The sequence below is a fragment of the Temnothorax americanus genome, unplaced genomic scaffold (assembly GCF_048541705.1).
Source record: "Temnothorax americanus isolate GAGA-0224 unplaced genomic scaffold, ASM4854170v1 Scaffold1, whole genome shotgun sequence".
Classification (NCBI taxonomy): domain Eukaryota; kingdom Metazoa; phylum Arthropoda; class Insecta; order Hymenoptera; family Formicidae; genus Temnothorax; species Temnothorax americanus.
Genome location: NW_027509230.1, coordinates 3875039 through 3899864, shown reverse-complemented (window position 1 = coordinate 3899864; position 24826 = coordinate 3875039). Strand labels below are relative to the sequence as shown.

Genomic DNA, 24826 nt, shown 5'->3' with positions numbered 1-24826 from the left:
AAAAAATATACCTCGGTACCATGGGATAGACATTCGTCGAGCAGTATTCTTTTGAAAAATGAAATCTTTCAGTAAAAAAAAAGAATGAACTAAGCAAATATAGTCATGAAAAGGTTGTTTTACTGAGTTTTCTATTTATTTAATACACTATATACTTTGACAATATATAATTTTCTCGGTCATTTCAAGAAATTACTTTAGGTGATTGCGGGCTCATGCCGATGCTCTGCAAAGCAAAGACATTGGCACGAGTCACCCGAAATTTAACCAGCATGCCGAACTTGCTACGCACAATCAAAAAATTTGCCTGATCTTGAAAATAGAAATATTCCGCAGAAACCTGGAAGTATACAAGTGATTGCATGTTGAAACTTAGACAAGCATCACGTACTGCTTCTTATTAATACTAAGTCAATAGATTGACAATACTCATTAGAATTATTGTTTCATAATAAAATGTTTCAAAGCTTTTTTATTGTTCAGTGCTAACGTGTTTAAAAAAATATTAAAGTATTACAATATGCAAAACTTTTGCAAAAAGCACATGATTGTAATTGTTAATGTACAGACTTTTTATAACCAGTGGAACGAATGTGATGAACGTGTATATAAGTCTGTAACGAAAATCATATTATAAAGATAACAAAAAACATTAAATTACATAAGTATTATGTATTTATTAATTATACTTACTGCAAAATACGGAATTAATTTTAAATTATGTTCCATGATTTATTGAATCGCGTTAACAATATCATCGATCTTCAGTATACTGCATACAGTTTCAGAAGCAAAAGTTATCGAGCTGGTAGAAACTAGTAGTGGTTGAATTACGTTCTCCTCCAATATGTTAGTGATGGCGCCTTTCCGAACATTAATTCCCGCTGTTACTTCACCCTTCGCGTGTCGATTGCGAAGGTCGGTTACGGTGGCTATCGGATTCAAACCCGCGTTTTCGGCTAACGTCGACGGAATCACCTGTAATTTGTAAATTACAAAAATCATTAAGCATCGTAATTATTCCAGGCGTTGTACGTCAATGTAATTTGATATTTCCAAGTAGAATGAATATTTTTAGAATGCTGAATAGCTTAATGACAGAATAGCTATTTGTCAAGCAAAAGATTTAGGGCCATTTTAGGCGTTACCTTCATATAATATAAAAAATTTTTAGTAAAAAAATATTCCACTGATAAACAAAAATAAAAAAAATTAAATCATTGAAGGAAAGACAAAAATAAAAAAAACAAAAATAATAACTACATAAATAAGTGATAATCCTTTTTTAAAGCAAAAAAATTGAAGTAATACATATAATAGTATATTCTTAAAAACATAAAAAAAAAACATAAAAAAAAACACTATAGGACGCGCATTTAATACTAACTTCAAGCGCATTTGCAAAGGCTTTAATGCAGTATGCATCAATTCCGCCTAAGGTCACTGCGTATTCTCCCAATTTTATTGCCAGTTCAATCTCCGGTGCTCCACCACCGGCAATCAGCGCTCGTTGCTTTACTAAACATCGAATGACGCACAGGGCATCGTGCAGTGATCTCCCAGCTTCTTCTAATACTAATTTGTTGCTACCACGTACGAGAACCGTGACTGTTTTCCCGTGATTTTGGATTCCGGTGATCTGTGTAAAAAACACATCTGTTATATAATTTATATTTAAGATATAATGTGTTGAATTACAAAAGATAAAACAAAAATAATATCGCATCTCGTGATCATGTTCGCTTTTCTAAGCGAAAACACACCTTGACAAATTTCGAATTTCCAGTTTGAACTTCTTCGCAGAGCTCCGCATTGACAAGATTTTCAGGCACAAAATGATCCAGCGACGCGATTGGCCTGCAACCCAGTGTTTTACACACGAAAGGAATATCCTCGCGCTCCACATCTTTTACCACCATGACCTTAATTTTATCCAAGAAGTGTATCGCAAGATCACTGACAGCGTCGCGCAAGACCGACTTTTGCACGAGAAGTACATTACAACCCGATTTCTTGATCTGTTTTACAATATTCAGTATGTAGGCACGTTCCTCTTTTAAAACACGATCCATCGCTGCATAGTCAGATACAACAACGTTATGATCCATCTAGAAATTACAAGTTGATTATCCATCTATGCACAGACGTGAAAACGAATACATTTGTATCACGTTACGTCACGATACTTACATCAGTTTTCGGTGGTGAAATGCAAAATTGAATTAATCCAATTTTAGCTTTCTCAATACGTTTCGGGCCATTTACATTACAAGATTTCTGGGTAAATATTAATCCATCTATTAATTCAGTGTCTTCAACGGTGCCTCCCAACTTCTTGATCACTTTAATATCCTATAAAGGAAATTCACATGAGCAAATCCATGTCATTCCATTAATTTATTAAATAATAGTACTATAAAAAATTTGTTCTCACGTTTAAGTCAACTGACACTTCCTTTCCTTCTTCTGTAACCTTTAATACTGCGTCCACGGCGAGTGGTGCAAGAAGACTGGATTGTTGATGTACAACCTAAAGTATTTATTAATATTAATAACAAATAACAAGTATTGAATCGTTATATATGTAACAATTTAGAATTGCATATAAAAACTGACATAGTATGATCAAGAGACACGGTAGTGTCTCGCGCAGTTACACACGAACGCACGAGTTGCGAGTATTCAAGATTTTGAGATCTCAATAACGAGTGATATTATTAACATTATCAAATGCATTTTTAAACGTACCTTAGAATTAAGAGACGTTGCTGCAACCTTGACAAGAGATTCTTTGTCTGAAAGGTCAACAGGTATGGACATATGTGCCAGAATTGATACTGCTTTAGATGCCGCTTTCTGAAAAGCGTCACTGATCGAAGTGGGATGAATGCCTTTCTGCAACAAACGTTCCGCTGCCTCTAACAGTGATCCAGCTATCACAACAACACTCGTGGTACCATCGCCAGCCTCTATGTCCTGAGCCTTTGACAACTCGACGAGCTAAACATAGGATATATATGCCGAATACGAAATAATATAAAATTTCATGAAATTCAAAGTGAGAAATTTATTTCTCACCATTTTCGCAGCGGGATGGATCACGTTCATCTCTTTCAGGATAGTGGCACCATCATTAGTGATAGTAACTTCTCCGTTGCTAGCTTGAATCTGTCATATTTGCATATGTGCAAAATGAATTAATATTATGTATATGATAGTGTTATATATGTATATAAATTTAAATGAAAGTAATAAATATAAAATTTACCATCTTGTCCATGCCCCTAGGTCCAAGACTTGTACGTATTGCATCGCTGACAGCTACAGAAAAATAATAATTTATATGTAATCAAATCGTAGAAAAAGAGTAATTGTTGTAATTTGTTTACCTCGCAAATAATAATAGACAAAGCTACAAAGATTGTCACGGCTGGCTGCTTATTTTGGGAATAGCATATTTTAAGAAAGCTTGTTTTTGCCAAAGTGTCATCTCACGCAAAAACATACTTTATTATATATTAACGTTTGCTTCTCTGTCTTTATGATTAAGTTCGACTCAGTTCAATGCATCAATCATATAAAGAGTAATCAGCTCTCTGTGGACACTAAACACTTTCAAGCTGACAGAACAGTTTGCTGAGCGAATGCTATGTGGCTAAAAGCAGCTTGTACGTTGTCGAACACATATTCTTTCAAAATAATACAGATTGTTACAACCAGTGAGTTATATACTATACTGGAATATGAACTCAGCCCAGGCGGCAAGAAGAAAAACATGGGTTGATCAAGGATCATTTGTGTCTTCGTTTAGTGAATTTTGATTGGTCAGTGGTTTTCTATTGTTCTCAAAAAGTACAATAGACAAGAGTGCGTTCCGTTTTGGCGCTCACGCGCCGTAAGCATCGCTCTATCTTCGTTTGATATTCGATGTGCAACGAAGATAGAACGATGCTTACAGTGGCTACGACGCGTGAGCGCCCAAACGGAACGCACTCAAGAAGGGGCTGGTTATGGTTCTCCATCTCTTTTGTTTTTCCAGGTTTCTTCTAGAGTAGAGTTCATATTCCATAGTATACAGTCCACTGATTGCAACATAAATAAAATGCTAGAAATCATCATCATTACTGAAAAATAATATATTCCCATTAACGACATATGGATTTTGAAAATATTTCAACCATGTAAACTAAGCCTAATAAAACGCAAGACTATATCTATATAAACTTTTACGGAATAAGCAAAAATTTACAGCATAGATTAACCATTAATCAGTGAACGTTTGTTAAAAAAAAAAACAAACAAACAATTTATATAACAAACTAAATCGGCTAGAAAGCGAAGATAAAATAGGCTGAGCAGCCAGCCGTGACAAAGCAGCCAACAATTTTTATCGTTCAATGTATTTTGCTCGTCGAGCATGCCAGTCGTTTTGCCGGCTGCAACGCGTCCATTGCTATATAAGGTAATATTTTCTTCGACCTCGTGTTCTCCATAACCGCCCACCGAACTGCGAGGCACGTCCCGATCACGATCCGCGAAACGACCGCCGATCACAATTTTACCTTTGGCAGCATTAATATTGCTGCTGCGAATGTCCGCGGGCTTGCTCTTGTCCTTATAGGCCTGGCCATGGGCCCCGCGGCCGTCGCCATTCTCCATCCCCTGCTTCCTCATCGAGAACATGTTCTTGGTCATGTTTCGTCGTCGGATTCTCGAGTAGGTTACAGAGAAGATACGCTTCTGTGCCTCTTCTGAACAGCGTAGAAGTCGGTTAACGCGACGTTTAACGCGAATCGCGATTATTTCACACCTAACCCAACGGCAAAACGTCGATACTTACAAAAGCGTGACGTTCGCCGAGAACGATCAAGAACGAAGAACCACGAAGAACGGAGCACGTCGCACGTCGCAAGTCGCAATGTCGCATCAGCGTTGATCGAGGAGCCGGGTTTCTTCGCGCGTGCGCATCCTACGCAGGCACCTCGATCTGTTCTACGTATAGTGCACCGTATTAGGGTTGGTTTATAATAGCCGTAACCGTTGATTTAAGCCGTAATCTTTAAGAAATTGACCAATCACAGTCGATTATTCTTCCCACATTCGACTGTGATTGGTCAATTTCTTAAAAATTACGGCTTAAGGGGATCCTAAAGTGAAGGCTGAACTTCCTCGACGTCGGTAATGGCTGCGTTCGGGAAGCGCGCTATTAGCGCTATTGCATCATTCTATCTTTATCGCTCATCAGGTGTAAAACAAGGATAAAATAAGCAAATAGCACTAATAGCGTCTTCCCGAACGCACCCAATGTCAACATTTCTAATCCTGTTTTCTATGTTATATATCTATATCTGTCCTTGTCTAACGAGAGGCATCTGTCCTTGTTTCGATTGCTGCGCCATCTCTCGCTACACGCAATGTCAACCTCTGAATGTGCTTTTGCACATATAAAAGTTTATTTAAACTAATCTTTTTTTCTAGGCTTTCAATCTTAAATCTAATTGCACGATATTGTTCTTAAATGTTGTCCCTAGGTCATGCCGGTCTAATTTTGTGGATATTTATTGTGGAATTTTTGTACAAAGCAAATATTGTCGTCACGTATACCAAAAATTAACAAAAATATTAATTTTTTCTCGTTTTTGATATAAATTCGACCACCATGACCTAGATTTTGATGCGTACTTTAATTCTAGACAAGAATTTTGCATTTCTATAAAGCCAATTAAAAGATTAGTGCTAAGAAAAAAAGCCGGTATTACAGACGGCTTTAGGATCCCCTTAAATCAACGGTTACGGCTATTATAAACCAACCCTTACACTTTACAACTTTACACTTAAAAATGGTCGCGTTCAGGCAGACAAGCCGCTCAGTAGCAGTCGGACGTGCGTGGCTCTTATACTTTTAGAACCAACTAATCAACGCAGAGTGTCGATAAGACGAACTCAACAGTTGTGTCCTTGTGTCTGCTGAACGCGGTCGAAACAGACATAACGATCAGACGTCGGAGAGAAGAAAAGGAGAGAACGAAAACGAGAGTGAAATTTTCAACAAAAAGAAATTTAGCCTCAAAGTACAAATCTCTAGGTTTGTTTTTTAATGCTGCAGTGGACTACACTGGAATCTTATACCTTATTCTTGCTTTCGCCCAAATATATACATATATTCACTTTGCTGCGGAAAAGTGTTTATGCAGTGATTCTTTAGTTCCTCGTTGGATTTAAGTATATAAAGAAATTACGTTAAAGAATCATTAAGAGCTATTAAGCTGCTTTTTCTGCAACTAATTTACACTCTAATTCAGCTATAAAAGAAATATAGATCTTATGATGCAACGACTAAAAAATTGGGAGCTATTTCCTATTGCCCCTATTGGTGAAACATCGAAGTTAAACGTTTCCTGGATAGTGATTGGTCGTATACCGACTATTAGCGACGTCTCTGAAGGAAACGACGAATGAGCTATCAGGATGTAAGGCGATTGGACACCGACGTAAAGGCCCCCGCACAATGAAAAATATAAGGAACAAAAAACAAATATTACTGATTAGAAACACGAAATCAGGAATAAAGCTGGTGTAGCATTAATACACGGCTTCCGATAGGTTAAAAATCTATTGCCCGTGTTATTTTCTGTTTCTGTTGCTTGTATTTTTTTCATTGTGTATTCAACTTTATTTATGATTTTTTAGTCCTAATCGCTAATATCTGTTCTTCGTTTCTTATATTTTTCATTGTGTGGAGGCCTTATATATATATATATATATATATATATATATATATATAAGTACCGCATAAAATAAAGAAGAAATAAAGTATTTATCGGAACGATACTCACGCTGCGGTTTCGCGAATGGTTCTTACGAAACATTCTGGGATACAAATTACTTTTGAGAAGCAAATTCAAGCTGGAAGATTCTAAAACAATTTACTGTTATCTCCTGAATTTTAAAACATATTTGGGTGGTATATTATTATTATGCAATGCTAGAGGGCAAAGCTTCTATATGAGAGATAGAAAGATAGAAAGAATTTATTAACGTTGAATTTTGTATTTACTTTAAATTGTATATTTAATTAAAGCTATTAGTATTTCTCATCGATTAACATAGAAAGATTAATCGTTTTACAATTAGGCAAAGATTTCATACAAAAATCACATATATCACTTTATTATTATACCACGCACGATTTTCATTTTATTATTAAATTAGGTTAAAAAATTATATAAAACTTATTAATTACATAATAATTATCGTCTCGTAAGTTAAATATATTTATTTGCTTGGCTCCTTTTTCTTTCTCCGTTTTAATAAAATAATACAAAATAATCATAAAATAACTCTCATCAAAAAATCCATATAAACATTTCTTTATTTTCAACTCATAAGATTTCACGAATACAAATAAAATCACGAAAACTGCTAGTAATAAATGCCGTAAAGCTACTTAACGTTCTAAATAAATACAATCACATTTCATATATTATTACTCACTATGATTTAAAAAAATTTTACAGCAATTTAAAAACAATAACGTGATAATTTCGCAAAAAAATGCGACTATGAAAAAGTGTATTCGAGGCAGATTGCAGCTGGATTGCAGATAAGTAAGCGTTCGTTGGGGCCTGCCGACAAAGGCTCCTGTTCGGACGTCCGCGTTGGGCCGGCCCTGATGGCGAGAAGCGTCAACAATCTCCCTCCTCTCCCTAACCCCCATCGACGGAGTCAGAAGCACCTGTTGCTCGCCTACCTGTTTTACTCGCTCCGCGCGGCACCGCTCCGCTCCCACCGCTTCGTCAGTACGTCGCGCGGCGCTACAGCGAGCAGAGGGACGTGCGGTGAGCAGAGATTTTTTACGCGCGACGTGTGAGATTTGCGCGCCCGCGCGCGCAAATGTATAGACGGGTTTCGTGAAATCCGCGGAGGCCCACGGGCAAAAAGATGCCTCGCCGCGCCGGCGTTTCCGGGACCGACGGCTGAGACCGCAGGGAAGATTCCTTTTTCGTTCGCGCGCGTCGCCGAGATCCCGAGTTATTCGACGATCCGCGGATTAGCGGCTCGCGAATCGGCGATCGAATTCGCGTATCGATCTTTCCCGTCGTCGCCGCGGTGACCGACGGTTATTAACGGCGAGAAGCCGCGATTCGCCACGCCGCAATTACCCACCGTCCGCGTCGCGACGCATTTTACGCCGCGCTACGAAACTACGAACGCCCGCGTTCGTTTTCGCAATCGAGTTGACGCGACTTTTCGCGGATAGGAAAGTCACGGATATAATCGACGGACTGTGCGGGTCGCTTTCCCTCCGCCCGCGAGGCGCCTTCGAATTTTCGCGTTCGACGGCCGAGCGGTAGAATACGAAAAAAAAAACAAAAAAAACGACGAAATATAGAAGTAGAGTATAGCGAATCCTTCGTCGGAGCATTTCGCGTTTTGCCCGAGTGGATCGGTTCGCGCGCGCGAAACTATGCGACCAAATTGACGATACGACGAAGGAGGAAAGGCAGAAAGAAAACGAGACGGAAAGATATATATATATATATATATATAGAGAGAGAGAGAGAGGGAAAGAGAGCGAGTCGCGGTAAGAACGCCGCGACCGGTTGAAGCCGCGCGAGAATATGCGCGAGAGACGGACCTGAGGCTGAGCGCGAGCGAGCCATGGAGGACGCAGCAGCAGCAGCACCAGCACCGGCAACGGCAACGGCAGCGCAGGATACCTGCTTCGGGGCGGGCAGCGTGGCCGGAGCCGTGATCGGGACCTTTCTGACGACGATCCTTCTGCTCGCCGTCGCCGCGCTTCTCTACAGGCAGTGGCGCCGGCATAAGAGTGAGTCTCTCTCAACCTCGCAACCTGTTGATCCACCGACCCAATGGAGACACTTTTCCACCTCTTTTATATAGCTTTCGAAGTCTACGGGGGACGAGAGTTCGAGCTTTCGTGAATTATTTTATATATATAAACGGCAAAGTTATTTAATATATTTAAATGGAGACTTGTGTGTGTGGAGATTATAAAATAATTATATAGGTATACGTAACAAATAAAACAATATATATCATGTTATATGGATATATATATTTTTATTTGTTATCTGTATTATTTATATTTGTTATATACATAATTATATGTTATATATGTATATAATAATTATTTTATAATGCTATATGGATATGTACACAATGCCGCTTTTAGAATAGCTTCCGTGCATATTTATTGTTAAAAATTTATTGTCGATTTCCTTAAGAACGCGCCACTTTCCGTAAGACTAAATTCCCGGACTCAGCAGCGAGACTTGGCGAACGAATGAAATAAAGTAAAGAATGCGCATTCTTTGAATACGTATCCATTTAAACGCCGAGAATCCGTGAGCGTTTTCCACATTTAGGGACGTCCGATAAAACGCATCGCTTCCCTCATTCGGAGATGGCGCTCGAAAATATATTGTTCTCGAAAAAAAAAGGGAAAAAAATGCAGTCTTGTTCTTCCGATTAGGAAAGATAGATTGCATCGCAATTCGCCGCGGCACAATAAGCCGACGTCATTCAGAGAAATAGAAACGGGAGGCGGGAGGGGATGTGCACTTCACACTTGGATGAGTATCCCAGTTCGACCATTAATTGACGCTATTTTTAAAAGTGTCTCCATTGACCCTCGGGGCTATACTACGTGTTCTTTTTTTTTCTTCCCCGTCCGATGAATTCTCTTATTAAACTCGCTTGCGATTTATTCGATGTATAAATCGAAATTCGCTTGAACGACGATTGGATAAACGTTCCGATGTAATTAGAACGTTCGATTTGCGCGTCACGTTCGATTAAACGCTTGAAGTTGCGCGACGTGAAAAATTTGGCGTTCTGGGAAGGGAATTGAAAGTGATTTTACATGTATTGACACTTATTCCATATATGAATTACTGGTGTAACGAGTCGCGCGCGACGCAAGTTTCCGCCGCGTGAATTTTATTCCGAGCGGTCTGAGCGACCGTTGCACGACCGGTCGCTTTAATCTAATTTTCTAAACGGAGATCTTCGATATGGAAGGTTGTCGCAGCGGAAAACTCTTCTTTCGCTAAAAAGATTTCTCTCGACGGAAAATTCTCTTAAAAAAATTAGGGATTGTAGTGAAATCACTTGATACGGTGAACTATAGGGAAATATAATGATTCTAGTATAAGTACTCTAGCATTTTATATAGTAATTCTCTACTAGAATTATATAGTAGAGTATATACTACTATAGTAATATAGTATATACAAGGACTATGGATTATAATGAAAAACTACTTATAATGATTCTAGTAGTATTATAGCATTTTATATAGTAATTCTCTACTAGAATTACACACAGTAGAGTACTATATAGTAATATAGTATGCACAAGGACTACGGATCATAATGAAAAACATTTTTTTTTACGGGAAATAGACATTTTCGACAGAAGATACGAAACAATCTTTTTTCTTATGACGGATGCGTAAGTCAGACAACATCTAAAATAGTTCGGATATCCCACGGTGTGTCAGGAATGTGATAAAGTTGCGAAAAAATCTTTTTCATTCGTAAACAGCTATCTATATAAGTGCCAGTCGTTCCATTCCGATATAGCTGGAAATGAGAGATCGATGCTTCTTCGATCTCCGAAGGGTCGCCGTATCTCCGTTAGGGTTGCATTCCCACAACTTCGGAGGTTCGTGACAATTTCGGCCGGGATTTTTGTCGAGATTTTTGCTTCGGTCGCCTGTGCCAGCCACGCGCGTACGGATTCGGCCGGTGAAAGTAATTTAACACGCCGAGCGCCGAGCGGCGAATTATACACGTGCACCCGCGGTATCTGTTATACGATATTTGACGCTGGCGAAATTCCGATGTTACGCACACGCGTGCGAATATTAATTCCGCGCGTATCTCCACGAATCTCGCTTTCGTTTGCGAATTATTAACGTTTCCGTCACCGGCTCGGAACATCGGGATTTTCGACGTGGAGGGAAGCGTCGTCGTTCGCACGGCGAATTTAAGAATGGAGAAGCGGGGGTATTTAAAACCGTCGATTAATTTCCTTTTAACGCGTTATTTCCCGCGAGGCCGCGAATTCCCGGAGGCAGCGCGGTGACTTCGCGAAACGGAAGGGAGCAAAGAATGCTTGTGTTCTTAGAGGAAATACCTCGGCCATTGTAACGACGGTGGCAGCAGCGACACACCGGTGTGTACCGTGCACGCGCGTAAGATGCGTGTGCGTGTGTAGGACGTTGGTTTCCCGGCGAATTCCTACGTAGGAGCCGCGGTATCAACGTCGCGAGTGTTCGCGAATCGCGACAAGATTTACGTACCTAAGGAGAAACGCGGAAGCGCCAGGGTATATCTTACCTCTTCTACCTGCTCTCGTTCATCCTCGGCGAATGCTCGATATTCGACGATGGAAAGCGGCGACGGAAAGTTTGCGTTAAAGAATTACCTTAGGATATATACCTTTATAATATCGACTTGATTAACTGGTAGATGTTCAATCTTAAATTTTACACTAAAATTATCGAGGCAATCGAAATTGGTTTGTAATTTTTTATCAAATTTTTAACGATGCATTTTCTGAGATTTTCCGCGACTTTTGATGCAATGTGTAAATGATTAAATTCATCAGTTTCTTTCCGCCTTCGTTCCTTTTGTCAAAGATATATATATTTTAACTATTCAAATATACCTACTATATTTATTTCTTTATTTTCGAAGATATATTTGTATATAATATATTTAAATAGTAGAAATATATATCTTTGAAAAAACGGAATAAAGGGGGAAACACACTTTAAACTGATAAATACTACTATTTACTATAAATATAGTAGTTTGTACAATATAGCATATTATTTAAATAATATAGAAATAGATATACGTTAATTGTCGGTAGTTCTAACGTTAAATCTCGAGGTTCAGACTTGAAGCATTTACCATAAATTCTCTATCGAGCTTTAGAAAGGTTTTTATTGTATCCTTGTTAGACTTAAAAGGAGCTTCGCAATTTCGCATCTAGGTCTGTAGAGGCTTTCGGAGCGAGATCAGGTTGGGAAACGCTGGTATGGGCACGTGTGAAGAATAATACGCGGATCGATCGGCAATTCCATCAATATGCGATGGATTCCACTCGAGCGGTGAAATACGCGCTCGAATAAGAGGTCTGCGTATATGGCCTCTATAATCCTCTCGTGCTTGTAGCTTATCGTTTAAATCATATTAGCGATCTTAAAGCTTATCACGCTGTTAGAAATTACACGCTCTCTTTATTCCGAACCAATTACTCCGACGACTTTTTTACTTTGGAGCCTAGGTTCAAAAAAGACAAATATATTTCAAGTAAAATCAATTCGCGAAGTAACAATTCGCATGAGAATTTCAAAATAAAAAACTGTTTTTTCCGCTTTTTTAATTTAATTTTCATGTAACTTAAAAGTTACATTAGTGTGTTAATTTACATATTACGAGTTCTTAGAATTCACGTTATACGCCAGACATACGTGTATACTACGTGATGCATCAATAATTTTCCACGTTCTCCAACGATTGACACAAAGATTTTTAGGTCATACGTGATACAGTCAGGACTATTTTCTCTCAATTTGATCTTCGATCGCGCAATCTCGACATAATAGCCCCGATGCGAAACCATTTCAACGAACTCGCGAATGTCATGAGATAAATCGCACGCAGCTGCGACGTGATGTGTCCCCGCGTGCGAGTCCGAGTATAAGTAATTCACACCGCGGTGCAAGTTGTAAATGTCACTACGTGTAGGCAGGCGCGCGCGGGGGAGCATCATCGTCGGCAATACCGCACTGTGGTCCTCTCGACGCGACGTTACGCGAAGGCCAACGGCGTTTATATAGCCGCTTGCGAGAGCCCCTTGCGAGAGCGGAAAGCGAGGATGATTTCCTACGCGGCGATTATGCGGCGAAATGTCGAAACGGTTGAAGTTATGCCACTGCGGCATACCATCGTGTCCCGTCCTGACGACACGCGGTTTCCCCGCAATCACGGAGATCCCTGGGCGCGAAAACGCCCCAGAAAGCGAGAGGCCAGAGGAGTAAATAATTAACGATCCATGAAGCGATTATTGGATAAAAAATTCGATCCCGCGGTTGCCGCGTTGAGAGAAGCGCCGAAGAACGCGAGTGGTCGTGTCGCACTGAATTTTAAATTCTTGACGGCCAAGGTGGCACAATTCCTGATGATCGTGCCGCGGGATACGTCGCGTCGGCCTACCTCCGGTCTTAAAAAGCGGCGGCAAGTCGATCGACCGCGCTCGCGCGGCCTCTGATACCGGTTTTCGAGCGAAAACGCGTGCGGTGGATCATCCGCGCCGCCCGTTCGGCTATAGGTCGAAAGAAAGGCCGATCTCAGGGGCGCTCGTTGCTCGTTAATGGGTGGCATTGTACGCGCGCGCGTACTTATGCGTCTTATAGGAGGTACTCGCGGCCGGCGATAGACAAGCTCGGCGAAACTGGCGAAGGTCTTTAGAAAGTGCGGCGGCTTCGGGTCCCCTGGCCGGGGACGCCGCGCCGGGGTCGTTGTGTCTGATACCGATACCACACCGCGAGGCATGCCACGATTCGGCGGCAATACGCATACGCGCGTATGCGTATGCGTGCGAGCGTCGCATCGCGTTTTAAGACCGTGCCACACCGCCAGAAACCCTTACTTACGCGAGTCCTAAGGGATCGCTGTCCTTTGAATCATTGATTCAATACCACGGCGAAGAAAGGAGTCTTGACCGAAAGACCAAAGATGTCTCTTGAATTGGAGCACGTGAAACTTGCTAAACTTCTTCCATCCTTTCTACGATGAAAGTAGCGAATCTGTTGATCGGTTTATAATAGAATTAAAATAGAATTATAATAAAATAGTCAAAATAACTGGTCTGTAAGTTTTTATGAATATTGCTTGAATTTATAAAGTGTATTTTTCTGAAATTTTTCTTGAACTTTTATTGCAATATGTAAACGATTAATTTACTTTTCTCTTTTATCTTTAAAAAAATATATATACATATAATATATATATATATATATATATATATATATATAGAGAGAGAGAGAGAGAGAGAGAGAGAATCCATACGTATAATATAATATACTACTATAATATAATATATAATGTACTTAAATAATATAACTTATTGAAATTTAATTGTCGGTAGTTCTAGTACTAACAAACACTTTCAACAGACGGGACAACGTGAAACGGAAATTAAATCTGAGTTAATCAACCAGTTAATTAACTTGACTAAATCAGGACGATCCCGTGTGAGACGGTATAATATCATCTCTATACGTAGAACATTCCTGCATGTGGAGCTGCACGTTCCGTTCAAAACGAAAACAAATATGTTCGATGTAATGAACGTCGTAATACAGAATCGACTCTCGACTCGTTACGTTACGTTCGGACTTTCATCTTACGTGCTTCCGTCATATCCTTGTCGGTTCGGTCCCGCCTGTGATACGCGCGACTCGGCCTTTACTCCTCTCGAACGCGGGACACCCGGTAATCTCTGTGCGCACACGCGTGTTCGCGTGCTGAAACACACGGCGCCCGGCCGATTCTCCCGCGGTAATAAATTACTTTCACGTATATAAGTCGCATGCCGTTGCGAGAATCGGATCGCGCGTGATCCGGACGATCCAGCGATGCTCCGACGCCGACGCTTGCATAAGCATCGGGACGTAGCCGTCTGTGTCGCATGAGACGATCGTCGCGGAAGAGATACGGACATTCGCGATACGCCCCGCGCGAGAGCAAAGACACCCGGTACATGCGGCAACGAGACGCGAACGTAACACGCTATATATACTGGTTGCTGTCCGGCTGTCGTTAAGTTTACGCACGTAACGGCTATCCTCTGTTTATTCTTCTGTCGTGTGGAGGAGCGTATCGATCCTATCGCGGATGTTTTGAGACATCTAATACGACACAAAGAGCCGGACCTTTCCAGGGAGGGTCGGGCGAAATTAATATAAAATTGGAGCGAACGATCGAAGGGAAACGAAACGGGACGGACCGCGGGAAAAAAAGAAGACCCAATAATCGAAAAAGAAATATCACTCGTCTCAAAATCCAATTTGCACGCGAGTCACAAGTCGCGTCCAGTTTGGCTCCGCCGTTAGTTATCAAGTTCCCAACCGAAGCTATGAAAGTTCAGTAAATTTGGCATTTTATTTTAAATTTTATACACGCACATATCGAAATAAATATCAATATGTTGCGATAGACGGAAACGATTCGAGTTTTCTCCAAAGATCCTTTAAGGACCTGTTAGAACTTTCGGACAATTTTATTTTCAGTCACGTTATCGGTATTTTGAGATTTACGTGTCTTCCTTGTGTGATGTTCAATTATATTTGCGACATTTCGATAATTTCGAAGACCGTTTTTCGCGTTCAAGGAACAAGATTTGACTCGCGTGACGATACGGACAACATATTTGTCTCGAGATTAGTCTCATCGTTAAGATTTTTCCCGCGATCTTTTATACGTTTCCTCGAACGGCTAAACGAATTTTCTCTCCATTTTACGTGCGTACACTCGCGGAGATTGATTTTAAGTACATCGTTACGAGATGTAAAATAGAATCGGTCATATACACCCGAGGTGTCGTAAAGGTGGCAATAAAACACGCATTAAAATGGCGCGTCAGGGACATAACAGGTGTTACGGTAGTGGGCGGTGTGGGCAGTGATTACAGATTGTAAAAAAAAGCGAGACATCGTTTTAATCGCGGCGATTAGTTGCGATCTTAAAGCTGACGCCTTATATGTCGCGAGAGTGCACGCGTCGATCTTCGGCGGGATAGAAGAGGTTGAATCACCGTTCTGAAATCGTACTTTTCACGGAGCATCGCGTGACGACGGGAAAGACCGCGACAGCCAGACGAGCGAATATAAGTCCTTCTACGAAAATAAGTCGTATCACTGAAGATCATATCCATGTAAAATTATCACGTCATACAAGCTGGTTGTAAAACGACAAATTGGAATATTGTAAACTGTTACATTCTCTTCCATTTAAAAATCGTTAACCCCCGAAGGGTTACATGTCTCTTCCGTCCGATCGAAGGAATGATAGTGGTAGGAGCGGGTAGGAGAGAAAGCGTGCGAAGGAAATTATCGGTGACGAGAGGATGTATTATCCGCGAAATTCCGCGGCCGCGGTAAAAGAACGCAGACTCGCGAATCGCATTCGAATCTGGGACAACTCGTATGAGAATTGGTCTGCGAGTTTCCCACACACCTTCTCCATTCGCTCGGCAGTATTAGTTCTCGGCGTGCGCGCAAGAAATCTTGATGCGCCGCGCCGGGAAAATGGATTAATAGCTCACCCGCGAAATCCGCTCGTTGCCTACATCGCGCGCATCGACGCGATAAACGCGCGGATAAAGATCGCGTCGCGATCGAGGGAGCACGTTGCGTATGTTGGGATTTGTTTATTTCCATGGCCATGCGTAGAGTATCAAAATGAAAAATCTTATAATATGAATCATCGGTAAGAGAAATAAGATCGCATTGCATCTTCGATTTGCATTAAAATCCTCCTGCGATGAGTTGGAATTGCGATTACGAATTTTGTAAGATTGATATATTTGATTATTTTCTATTCTATATTACTTTCCAATGTTCTTTTAATTATTTGAACGTGAATTATTCTCCGTTTTATATCTTTCTATACTTTTAATTATTCAGACAAAAATGTTTGTATTACTATATATGAAATAATAAGCCCCGCAAATTAATGAAAATAAGATTCTGAGTTTTGAACCTTCGATGGTTTTTAGCAAACGAATCTATTATTTTCACAGGGATTTCGTCGTGCAAGTATCGCTTCGTCACCTTTTTTTCCGGACAAATGTGCGTTTCGGAAGGACGTCCCTCTTTGTAGCGACAGTATTGTTCTGTTAAAATCACGTGGTTCTGTTAATACGAAGTGACGCAGTTCCATGAATCACGATATGCTCGTAATCAGATCGCTCGCATACAAGCGCGCGGGCGCACGAGGACGTGCGCATTGTTCAATTTTCATTCACAAACGAGAGCATTGTGGGACGTACAAAAAAAGGAGAAAAAAAGAACGGTGTACTAGGCCGAGCCCACTCGCCCGATGCGGGTTTTCGCTTTCCATCAGACGCAGAAGCGCGCCCATTCGAGCGTCTCAACTGGAGCGGCAAAGTTTCGATTAGAGCGGTAATAACGTCTTCCTGTTCGAGATAAAGTGGAGTACTACGATCCAATAGACACGCTTTTGGCACCTTCCTTGGAATGGGAGACTTGGCACACACAGCACACATACACCATCGAATTTTCTTTTACCCAATTTTACAGACTTGGCCGCAAGTTTGCGCGAGTTCGATGACATTGTGCCAACGATGGACGCGCGATTCTTCTTTCACTATTAAATATTAAATATTAATGGATGAAATATATTAAACCAATATCTTGAATTAAATAACATTTTGTTATTTTTAATTTACCATGTGCGTCGAAATTTATTATTTTAACACAAAACAGTATTATTTTTTCTTCATCGGTTTAGTTAAATTAACATTGTTTTAGTTAAATTTTATTTTTAACTACCTGTAGGAATAGTTAAAAATGATTCAAATTAATTATAATTAAGTATAATTGAGGATGATTGCGACATATGCATATGCTAGTAAATATACTATAAAATTGAACCTAACCAATAACTTATTTTTCCTCCTAAAAATTGTAGAATATTTTTTGCGACATTTTAACTCAAAATTAGATTTGCATCAGAGTAGAATTTTGTAACACTTTTTAGAAAACCGTTCAGTTTTATGCATTATTACAAGTATTCGCTTAAAAATAATTTGAAAATTGTAGTTCCATTTTTTTAAGGGGCCGAGAGAATGAATCCTTAATTTTTAAATTGATAAAATGAGATTTGCATTGACCTCTTTCCATCTTAATTAGCTTCGAGATTCGTTTTCTCAAAAAGATTAGGGCTAATCGCGCAATCTTTCTCAGGATCGATTCGAACACGTGTGCCAAACCTCGGCAGGTACCATCCATCTCTCTGGAGAGCCATGGCGAGACGTAAGCGTATAGAGAGGAAAGAGTAACTGCATATATCGTTATACGGCAATGGCACGTACTGTACAGGCAAAATTGCGCGTTGTACGCGCGGTTCCATTGAATTACGGGCGGAGAAGAGAAGGAGGGAGAAGGAGCTAAAGCGGAGCGAACTCGCGGAATCCGGGCGCAGAATGCAGGACCGCATAGGAGAGCCGCCGCTTTATCTTGCCCGCGTATGAGCGAGATATCGGCGAACGGGTTTCGCGACTCGACTTTGCAGAACGGAGTTCGGCGAACACGTACGTACGCGGGGTCCGCCTTACACCGGGTGTTCCGTGATTTTCGCAACTACCGACGCGCATTTTTCCGAGGAGAATGACCGTAGTGGGAATGTTGATCGATTCACCTCAGTTCTGCACGGATCAATTCCGTGGAGCGGTACTTCGTCCAACTTTTCGTTTACCGCGGCATTCGTTTAACGTTTTGTGTGTGTCGTTTTTTCCCGACCTTTCCTTCTCTCTCTCTTTCTTTTTCGACAAATTTTTCCTTCGATGCTGATAAAGAGTAAAATAAAATGACGAAGAGAAATTTATTCGTATATCGCGTGATCTGTTGTTTTAAATTATTTAAAGAACAATACGATACGTCTAATTGATAGCAAAAATTACTCGACTAATTAAAAGTTTTCATTAGCTAAATTTACAAATTTCATAACGTTTCTGACTATACTGATGAAAGATGCACGAAGAACGGCATTGCACGATAAATTTTTGGATTGCACGATAACGTTGAACGATAAATTCGCATGACGAATTTCTATTAAAATTTGAGAAAATAAAAATAAAAGCACGCGGAAAATTACGACAAATGGCGTGTATCCGAGCCTCTTATCTAAAGTAGGGCAATACGCGAAGGCTACCAATTGTAGACGATGCAGTAAAAGATAAAACTGGCGGCTGACAACCTACTGTCACTCGACACGCACCTCTTACATAATAATAGTAAACGCGTTCCTCTTAGCATACTCGTATTTATTCATCGATGAAATTTAAAATTGTACATAAAGGTGCGGAAACATCTTCGAGTAACGGAGCCTATTTATTCTTCGATTCTGTTAACAAAAAATAATTGTTTGAAATTTAACACAGGAAGTGTATATTTGCTTCAATATTACTCATGCTTTATTAAATTGCATATCATGTGACACATATTTCTATATTACATTATAGCTAGCAGACCATAGAATTATTTTCCACATAGAAAACTGGAATCTAATTGGTATATACCCAGTCCTATTTCTCAAAAAGGTTATGAATTCTGATCGGGAAACCTATGAAAATTTAAATCAGAAATGTAATGTTTTCATTACTCTACCCAACGATTTTCTAAAGTTTTTTTTTCTAATTTTATTTCATTGTAATATATATATATATATATATATATATATATATATATTGAGCAAAAAATTTTAAATACTTTAAATATTTACACGTTACAAGTATAAATATTTATAGAATGTGAATGGTGAAAATGTTTTAAATGTTCTGCTCGAGTTTTTTTTTAAATTAAATGAATGTTTTAAATGTAACAATGTATATTGTTATTGTAAACATAAAACGCATAGAAAGAAGGGTTTTGTTGAAGTATCTAAAAATTTAGATAAATACACAGATCTTAAAATAATTTTGTTGGGTTATCAAAATAATTATATATACATAGAACGCTCAAATATGACAATAATGCTGCAAAAAGTTTTGAACGTTCTACCAACAGCTCGAACGTTCATTATAATTATTTTGATAGCCCGTAAAATTATTTTAAGATCTTCGTCTAACTAAATATTCAGATGCTTTAGCAAGACCATTCTTTTCGTGCGGTATCTCTTCCGCATTGATCAATCAATCCCTCTCTCGTCCCATTAAATAACTGCATGTCATTAGTAAATGCCGAAGATATTTAGCACATCCATGCCGTGCAAATTGCGAAACAATTATCTTTCACTCCGATGCATGCGGAACGGCGGAGGAAGATATAACAAATATATCTTTCAATAATCCGGTGTCGTACTTCTGTGCCCGCCCCAGCGTTCATACAATTCGACCCCACTTATTCCTCGATCGAAACGGATTGTGATACGTGAAAGAACGCGAGGAATAGTTTTTTTTATCTTCCGTCGAGATCAATACGCGGTGTTCCTAGCCACACGGCCGCACGAAATTATATAATGAAAAGCAATCCCACGTTGCTCTACCCGGTGCTCTGCTCCGATTCGGATTAACGAGACCAACCGTGTGGGTTGGGGAGGGGGAGGGGGATCGTCTCGTTTATGAAAGTCTCCTACTTTTCCGCGCAACGTTTCTTCTTCACATTTCGAAGCGTGATTTACGAGTCACGCATCTCCGCGCGCGAGCGCTTTCTCGTGTAATTTGATTTTCTTATATATACGTGCGCGTGGCAACGCGAGTTTCGTGCTCAGCGAACGGAAGGTATTATAATGCTCAACTATCTCGACAAACTCCGTCGCGCGCATGTGATACCGGAGATTAACATATGTCATTACGAAGTCGTGTCGTAAACGAGGATAGAGGTAACTGAACACAGCCTTGAGTGCAAAAGGAAAAAATCGACAGGACTTAACGCGTCGAAAATATAGTTTTCGACGCGACGCGATCCACGTAGCGACAACTCGAAAATATTTGAAAATATGCAACAAATAATGAATGGGAGGAGCGTGACAGGAGTTGCTCCTGCGTGAAAGAACTTTCGGATTTCGCCAGGGATATTGATTCAGCTCCGTGGTGAATCGCGGCGAGAGAGAACATGGTCGCTCGCTCGTCACATGAAGACGTAACTCAGGTGTCGTGTCCGTTTGAGATATTTTATTATCGATGCCGCCGAGATTCCAATGCGGCGCCGGCGTTCCGATCGTTCTTAAACGGCGACAACGAACCGCCTCGCCGCCGTCGACGGTCGCCTCGAACGAAGGCACGCGGTATGTTTGTATGTACACTTCGCCGCGACGCGCGTTGCGGTGTAAATAACGATGATAACGGTGCGTTATCGCGCACGTTGCCGCGTTATAAGCCTGATGGTGTGGCTGCGGCGACGGCGACATGTGACTACGACGTGCGACAATAAGCTCTCGAGAACGCGAGATAGGGAAATGGGAAATGCCGTAACAAGGCGTTGTGCCTCTTATCGTCACGATCGAGCCGCCGCGAAATGTAAAATAGCTATTAATACATATAGATTATTATAGATAGATAGGCAGATAATTATTTATTTCATACTTTTTGGCTTTGGGGGGAAGAATTTACAAAAATTATTTCCAACTTACAGTACCTATTACATTATTACATTGTATCACGGTCGTAATCATACAAGAGCGCGAGATAGGAAAATGCCATAGCAAGGCGTTGTTGCCTCTTATCGTCACGATCGAGACGCCGCGAAATGCCAAATAGCGCGAGCTATTAATATACAGATAAATAGATATTTATTTCGTGCCTTTTAGCTCTTTGGAAGAGTTTACAAAAACTATTATATTTTCAACTTGACAAAAATGATTTGCTTTAATTGCTGCTTTAAAGTTAATTTTTGTCATACTAGCTATTACATTATCTCGCTATTGTATTGTTGTTCTCTAGCCTCTTTTGCCATATTATAAATTGCTACATTCCTTCAGCTTTATTTTCTTTACTTATCTCTTATCCGTCTTTCTTATCTAAACAATCTTCTTCACCCAATTCTTTCTCCTGTCTCCTAGGACGAGCTATTAATACAGATATTCTGACTAATTATTAATAGTGTAGCACAAAAGTGAGATAGTTGTAAGGATAATTGTACAATTAATAAGAATTGAAATGTACGATACAATCAATAAACGGCATGAAGCAATAGTGAAGAGACAAACGGTGGTCGATACGCGGCCGCGAGCATGTAATAGATAAACGAACTATTCTCTCGCGTACCGTTGCATATATAGCCGTTGCGTCGTCGCGACTCGGGGATTCCGATCGCGCAGGGGCGCGAAGGGTAGCGAATTTCCGCCGCTTATTTCTCCAATTTCTCACGACATCGGCTCGCGTTCGCGCTTATCCTGTCGTGCGCGTCACGTGCGCATCCACGCGGGAATAAGCGCGACGCAACGAACCCACCGCATTCCCGATTCGGCCGCGAAGCGGAACAAACCGCGGCGATTCCGTCAGACCGCGCGTCCGACGTCCCTGGAAAAAGTGGGTGAGAAAACGCGAGAGTTACGCGAGTAGCTTCCGTTATATTGCTTCCTCGATCGCCGACGCCGACGTCGCCGGTCGCCGGTCGCCGCGCGCGCGCGCGTCGCGTCTTCCCAAGACGAATTGAAGAGACGTTTTCCACTTCTCTCTTCGGAGGCGAGAGAACATTTGGACACAGTTGGACTCCGTCTTGCGGTCCTAAACGCGCGTTTCAATCGTCGTCGCGGCCGCGACACGAATATACGGACTTCGGTTAAGGCGTCTCTTTTTTTTCTCCTTTTATGAACGCCACGCCTCGCATTTCTGCATAATCACGGCTGTTGTCATTCCCCTACCATAACGTGCCGCGCCGCGATCCCCGTCTCCCTTCTCTTCCGCCGTGGAGCCGCCTCAGGGAGGTCCCCCCTTACTCTGATCCCTGATACCTTGCATAGCTCCTTTCCCCCGCTGTCCTCAGGAATCCGAGTACGCTGCCTGTATAATGTGGATAGTAGCGGCTGAACCGGTGCATTATCGAATGCACCGCGTCTCTAGTAACGGTGTGTGTGTGTGTGAGAGAGAGAGAGAGAGAGAGAGAGAGAGAGAGAGAGAGAGAGAGAGAGAGAACTTAGCGAGCTCTATAACTTTTACAGCATTTGCAACGTTGGACCGCAATCGAGTCCATGACTCGTTAGGTACTGTTGTCCCATCATTTCACGAGTCTTCGCTTTAAAATCCTTTCGCGATGACTTCATTGAAAATTTTACAATGATTTAAATGTCTGCGATACTTTTTTGTCATTTTAATAAAAATTGAAAAGCGCCCCTTTTAGGAAGAACCTTACCGGCTCTTCGCTTCGTGTGCCTTTTTTCATATTTTTCACATATTACACCGATGAGAAAGAAATTTTAGTAAATATTAGTTTGCCTACAACTGTGACTCTATTTACTAAAATGAAGAAAATTTTCCTTCTTGTTAATATATGTATATTCACTGAGAAAAAAAATACTAATAAAAATGAAAATTTTCTGCATTTTAATAAATGGAGTCACAGTTGTATGCAAACTAACATTTACTAAATTGGAGAACATTTTTTTCTCAGTCGGTATGAACTTTGTGAGTGTAACATGAACATGCGAAGAAAGATCTACATTTATATATGTATAATGTGATTTAATTGTTTGTCTGAAGAGAATTGGCTCATTCATACTATTAATATTTTAAAGGAATAATGAGTTCTTGAACAGGGTCTGCGATACGGTGATATTAATGATTTACAACGTGGATCTTAATGCTAGCACATCGCGATATAAAACAAATGCAATCCAGATTAGACAAGAATCAAGTTAATAACGTTTGCCAATAATTTCTAATCTATGGAATGTATATATCTATCTATATGTGTAGTTTATAACAAACTGCCACGCGCGTAGCATCGATTACACGTTCCACGACCGACTCATTATCTTTATTTATCTCGTCAGCGAAATCGCCACGGTGGAATTGATTCTAAAAAGGCGTTCTCCTTAGAACCGTTTGATTGTCGATCGACGTAACCGTTAGCGGTAATAGCAAATCATCAAGTCGTTTTCGGAACGACTGCGAGAGAGAGGTTGCGGTACGCTTAATAAAAAAAACACCGATGCAGAGCGATAAACGCACGTAATATCTATATACGATATTCAGAATAACGTGCGTAATTTCGGTTTCAGGTAAAAACTACTAATTGTACAAGATGTAATCCAGGTCGCCAAAACTTCGCATACATCTTTTTTACAAACGATAAAAATGCAGTGAGTTACCAGTTGTACACGCGCGCGTAGGAGACTTTGATGCAAAATACTTTTGATCCTGTGACTCATTTTGACATGTTCACCGCTGTCAAAGTGACACCGTTGTTATATTTACCGTGAAGAATTAGATCGAATAGAGGCCAAGAGATCAAGTTCGGTCTACGGGCGACGATGAGTGATGATCGACGATGAATCGACGATATTACTTATCATCAGCATTCCCGCACTATCACACTACTCAAACGACCTTCGAGAATGATCATTGAATCAGAGAGTACGACATTAATCCACATGATCTTATTTGAAAGACATCGACCGTGAAAGGATCAAGGGAGCAAAATCATGATAATCACATTTGGGAAGTCGATCTATCTAAAAAATACAATTTACAGAGATATAAATTATTTAAATACATTTTTATCGATCTCTTTCCGTCATTCGTCGATTTATAGACAAGCAGAAGGAGATCACGGACATTGCGGGGAAATTTTGGGATATAAATCTTTGAGTTCGTAAATCTTTCCGGAAACATTAAATGCAAATTTATAATTCACCAAAATCATTAGGTATGTCGTTCGCGAAAGAGAAAACGTGACGTTTCTTGTTTCCGAACTGTTTTACTTTACGGCTTGCGATCCCATTCCGTGGATCTCCGTTCGGGTCAAGCCACATGCAACCGGGTGCCGCATCAATTGATCCCCGTCTTCGATCCCCGCTACGCCTTACATATCGATCTTTGGACC

General features: G+C 40.5%; 2 protein-coding genes across 3 annotated transcripts in view; one reads left to right on the top strand and one right to left on the bottom strand.

Moving 5' to 3' along the window:
- Nucleotides 1–114: 114 nt before the first annotated feature.
- On the bottom strand, nt 115–4959 carry Cct4 (chaperonin containing TCP1 subunit 4). 2 transcript variants are annotated; one of them, XM_077400505.1, is made up of 11 exons: nt 4841–4959; nt 4563–4751; nt 3269–3321; nt 3079–3168; nt 2749–3000; nt 2435–2530; nt 2191–2352; nt 1764–2108; nt 1388–1639; nt 694–978; nt 115–614 (listed from the first exon to the last, which is right to left on the bottom strand). In XM_077400505.1, the coding sequence occupies exons 2-10, from the start codon at nt 4693–4695 to the stop codon at nt 733–735; spliced, it is 1629 nt and encodes a 542-aa protein (XP_077256631.1). In that variant the 5' UTR covers nt 4696–4751; nt 4841–4959; the 3' UTR covers nt 115–614; nt 694–732. The 2 variants fall into 2 exon arrangements, with proteins under 2 accessions (XP_077256631.1, XP_077256634.1); XM_077400508.1 differs by having other exon boundaries at nt 115–340.
- A 2652-nt stretch (nt 4960–7611) lies between these two features.
- LOC143894017 (uncharacterized) overlaps nt 7612–24826 on the top strand; it is a 31702-nt gene continuing 14487 nt past the window's right edge. The window contains exon 1 of the mRNA XM_077400011.1: nt 7612–8830. Coding sequence (XP_077256137.1) covers nt 8662–8830 — 169 coding nt within the window. The 5' untranslated portion in view covers nt 7612–8661. The remainder of the gene's footprint in view (nt 8831–24826) is intronic.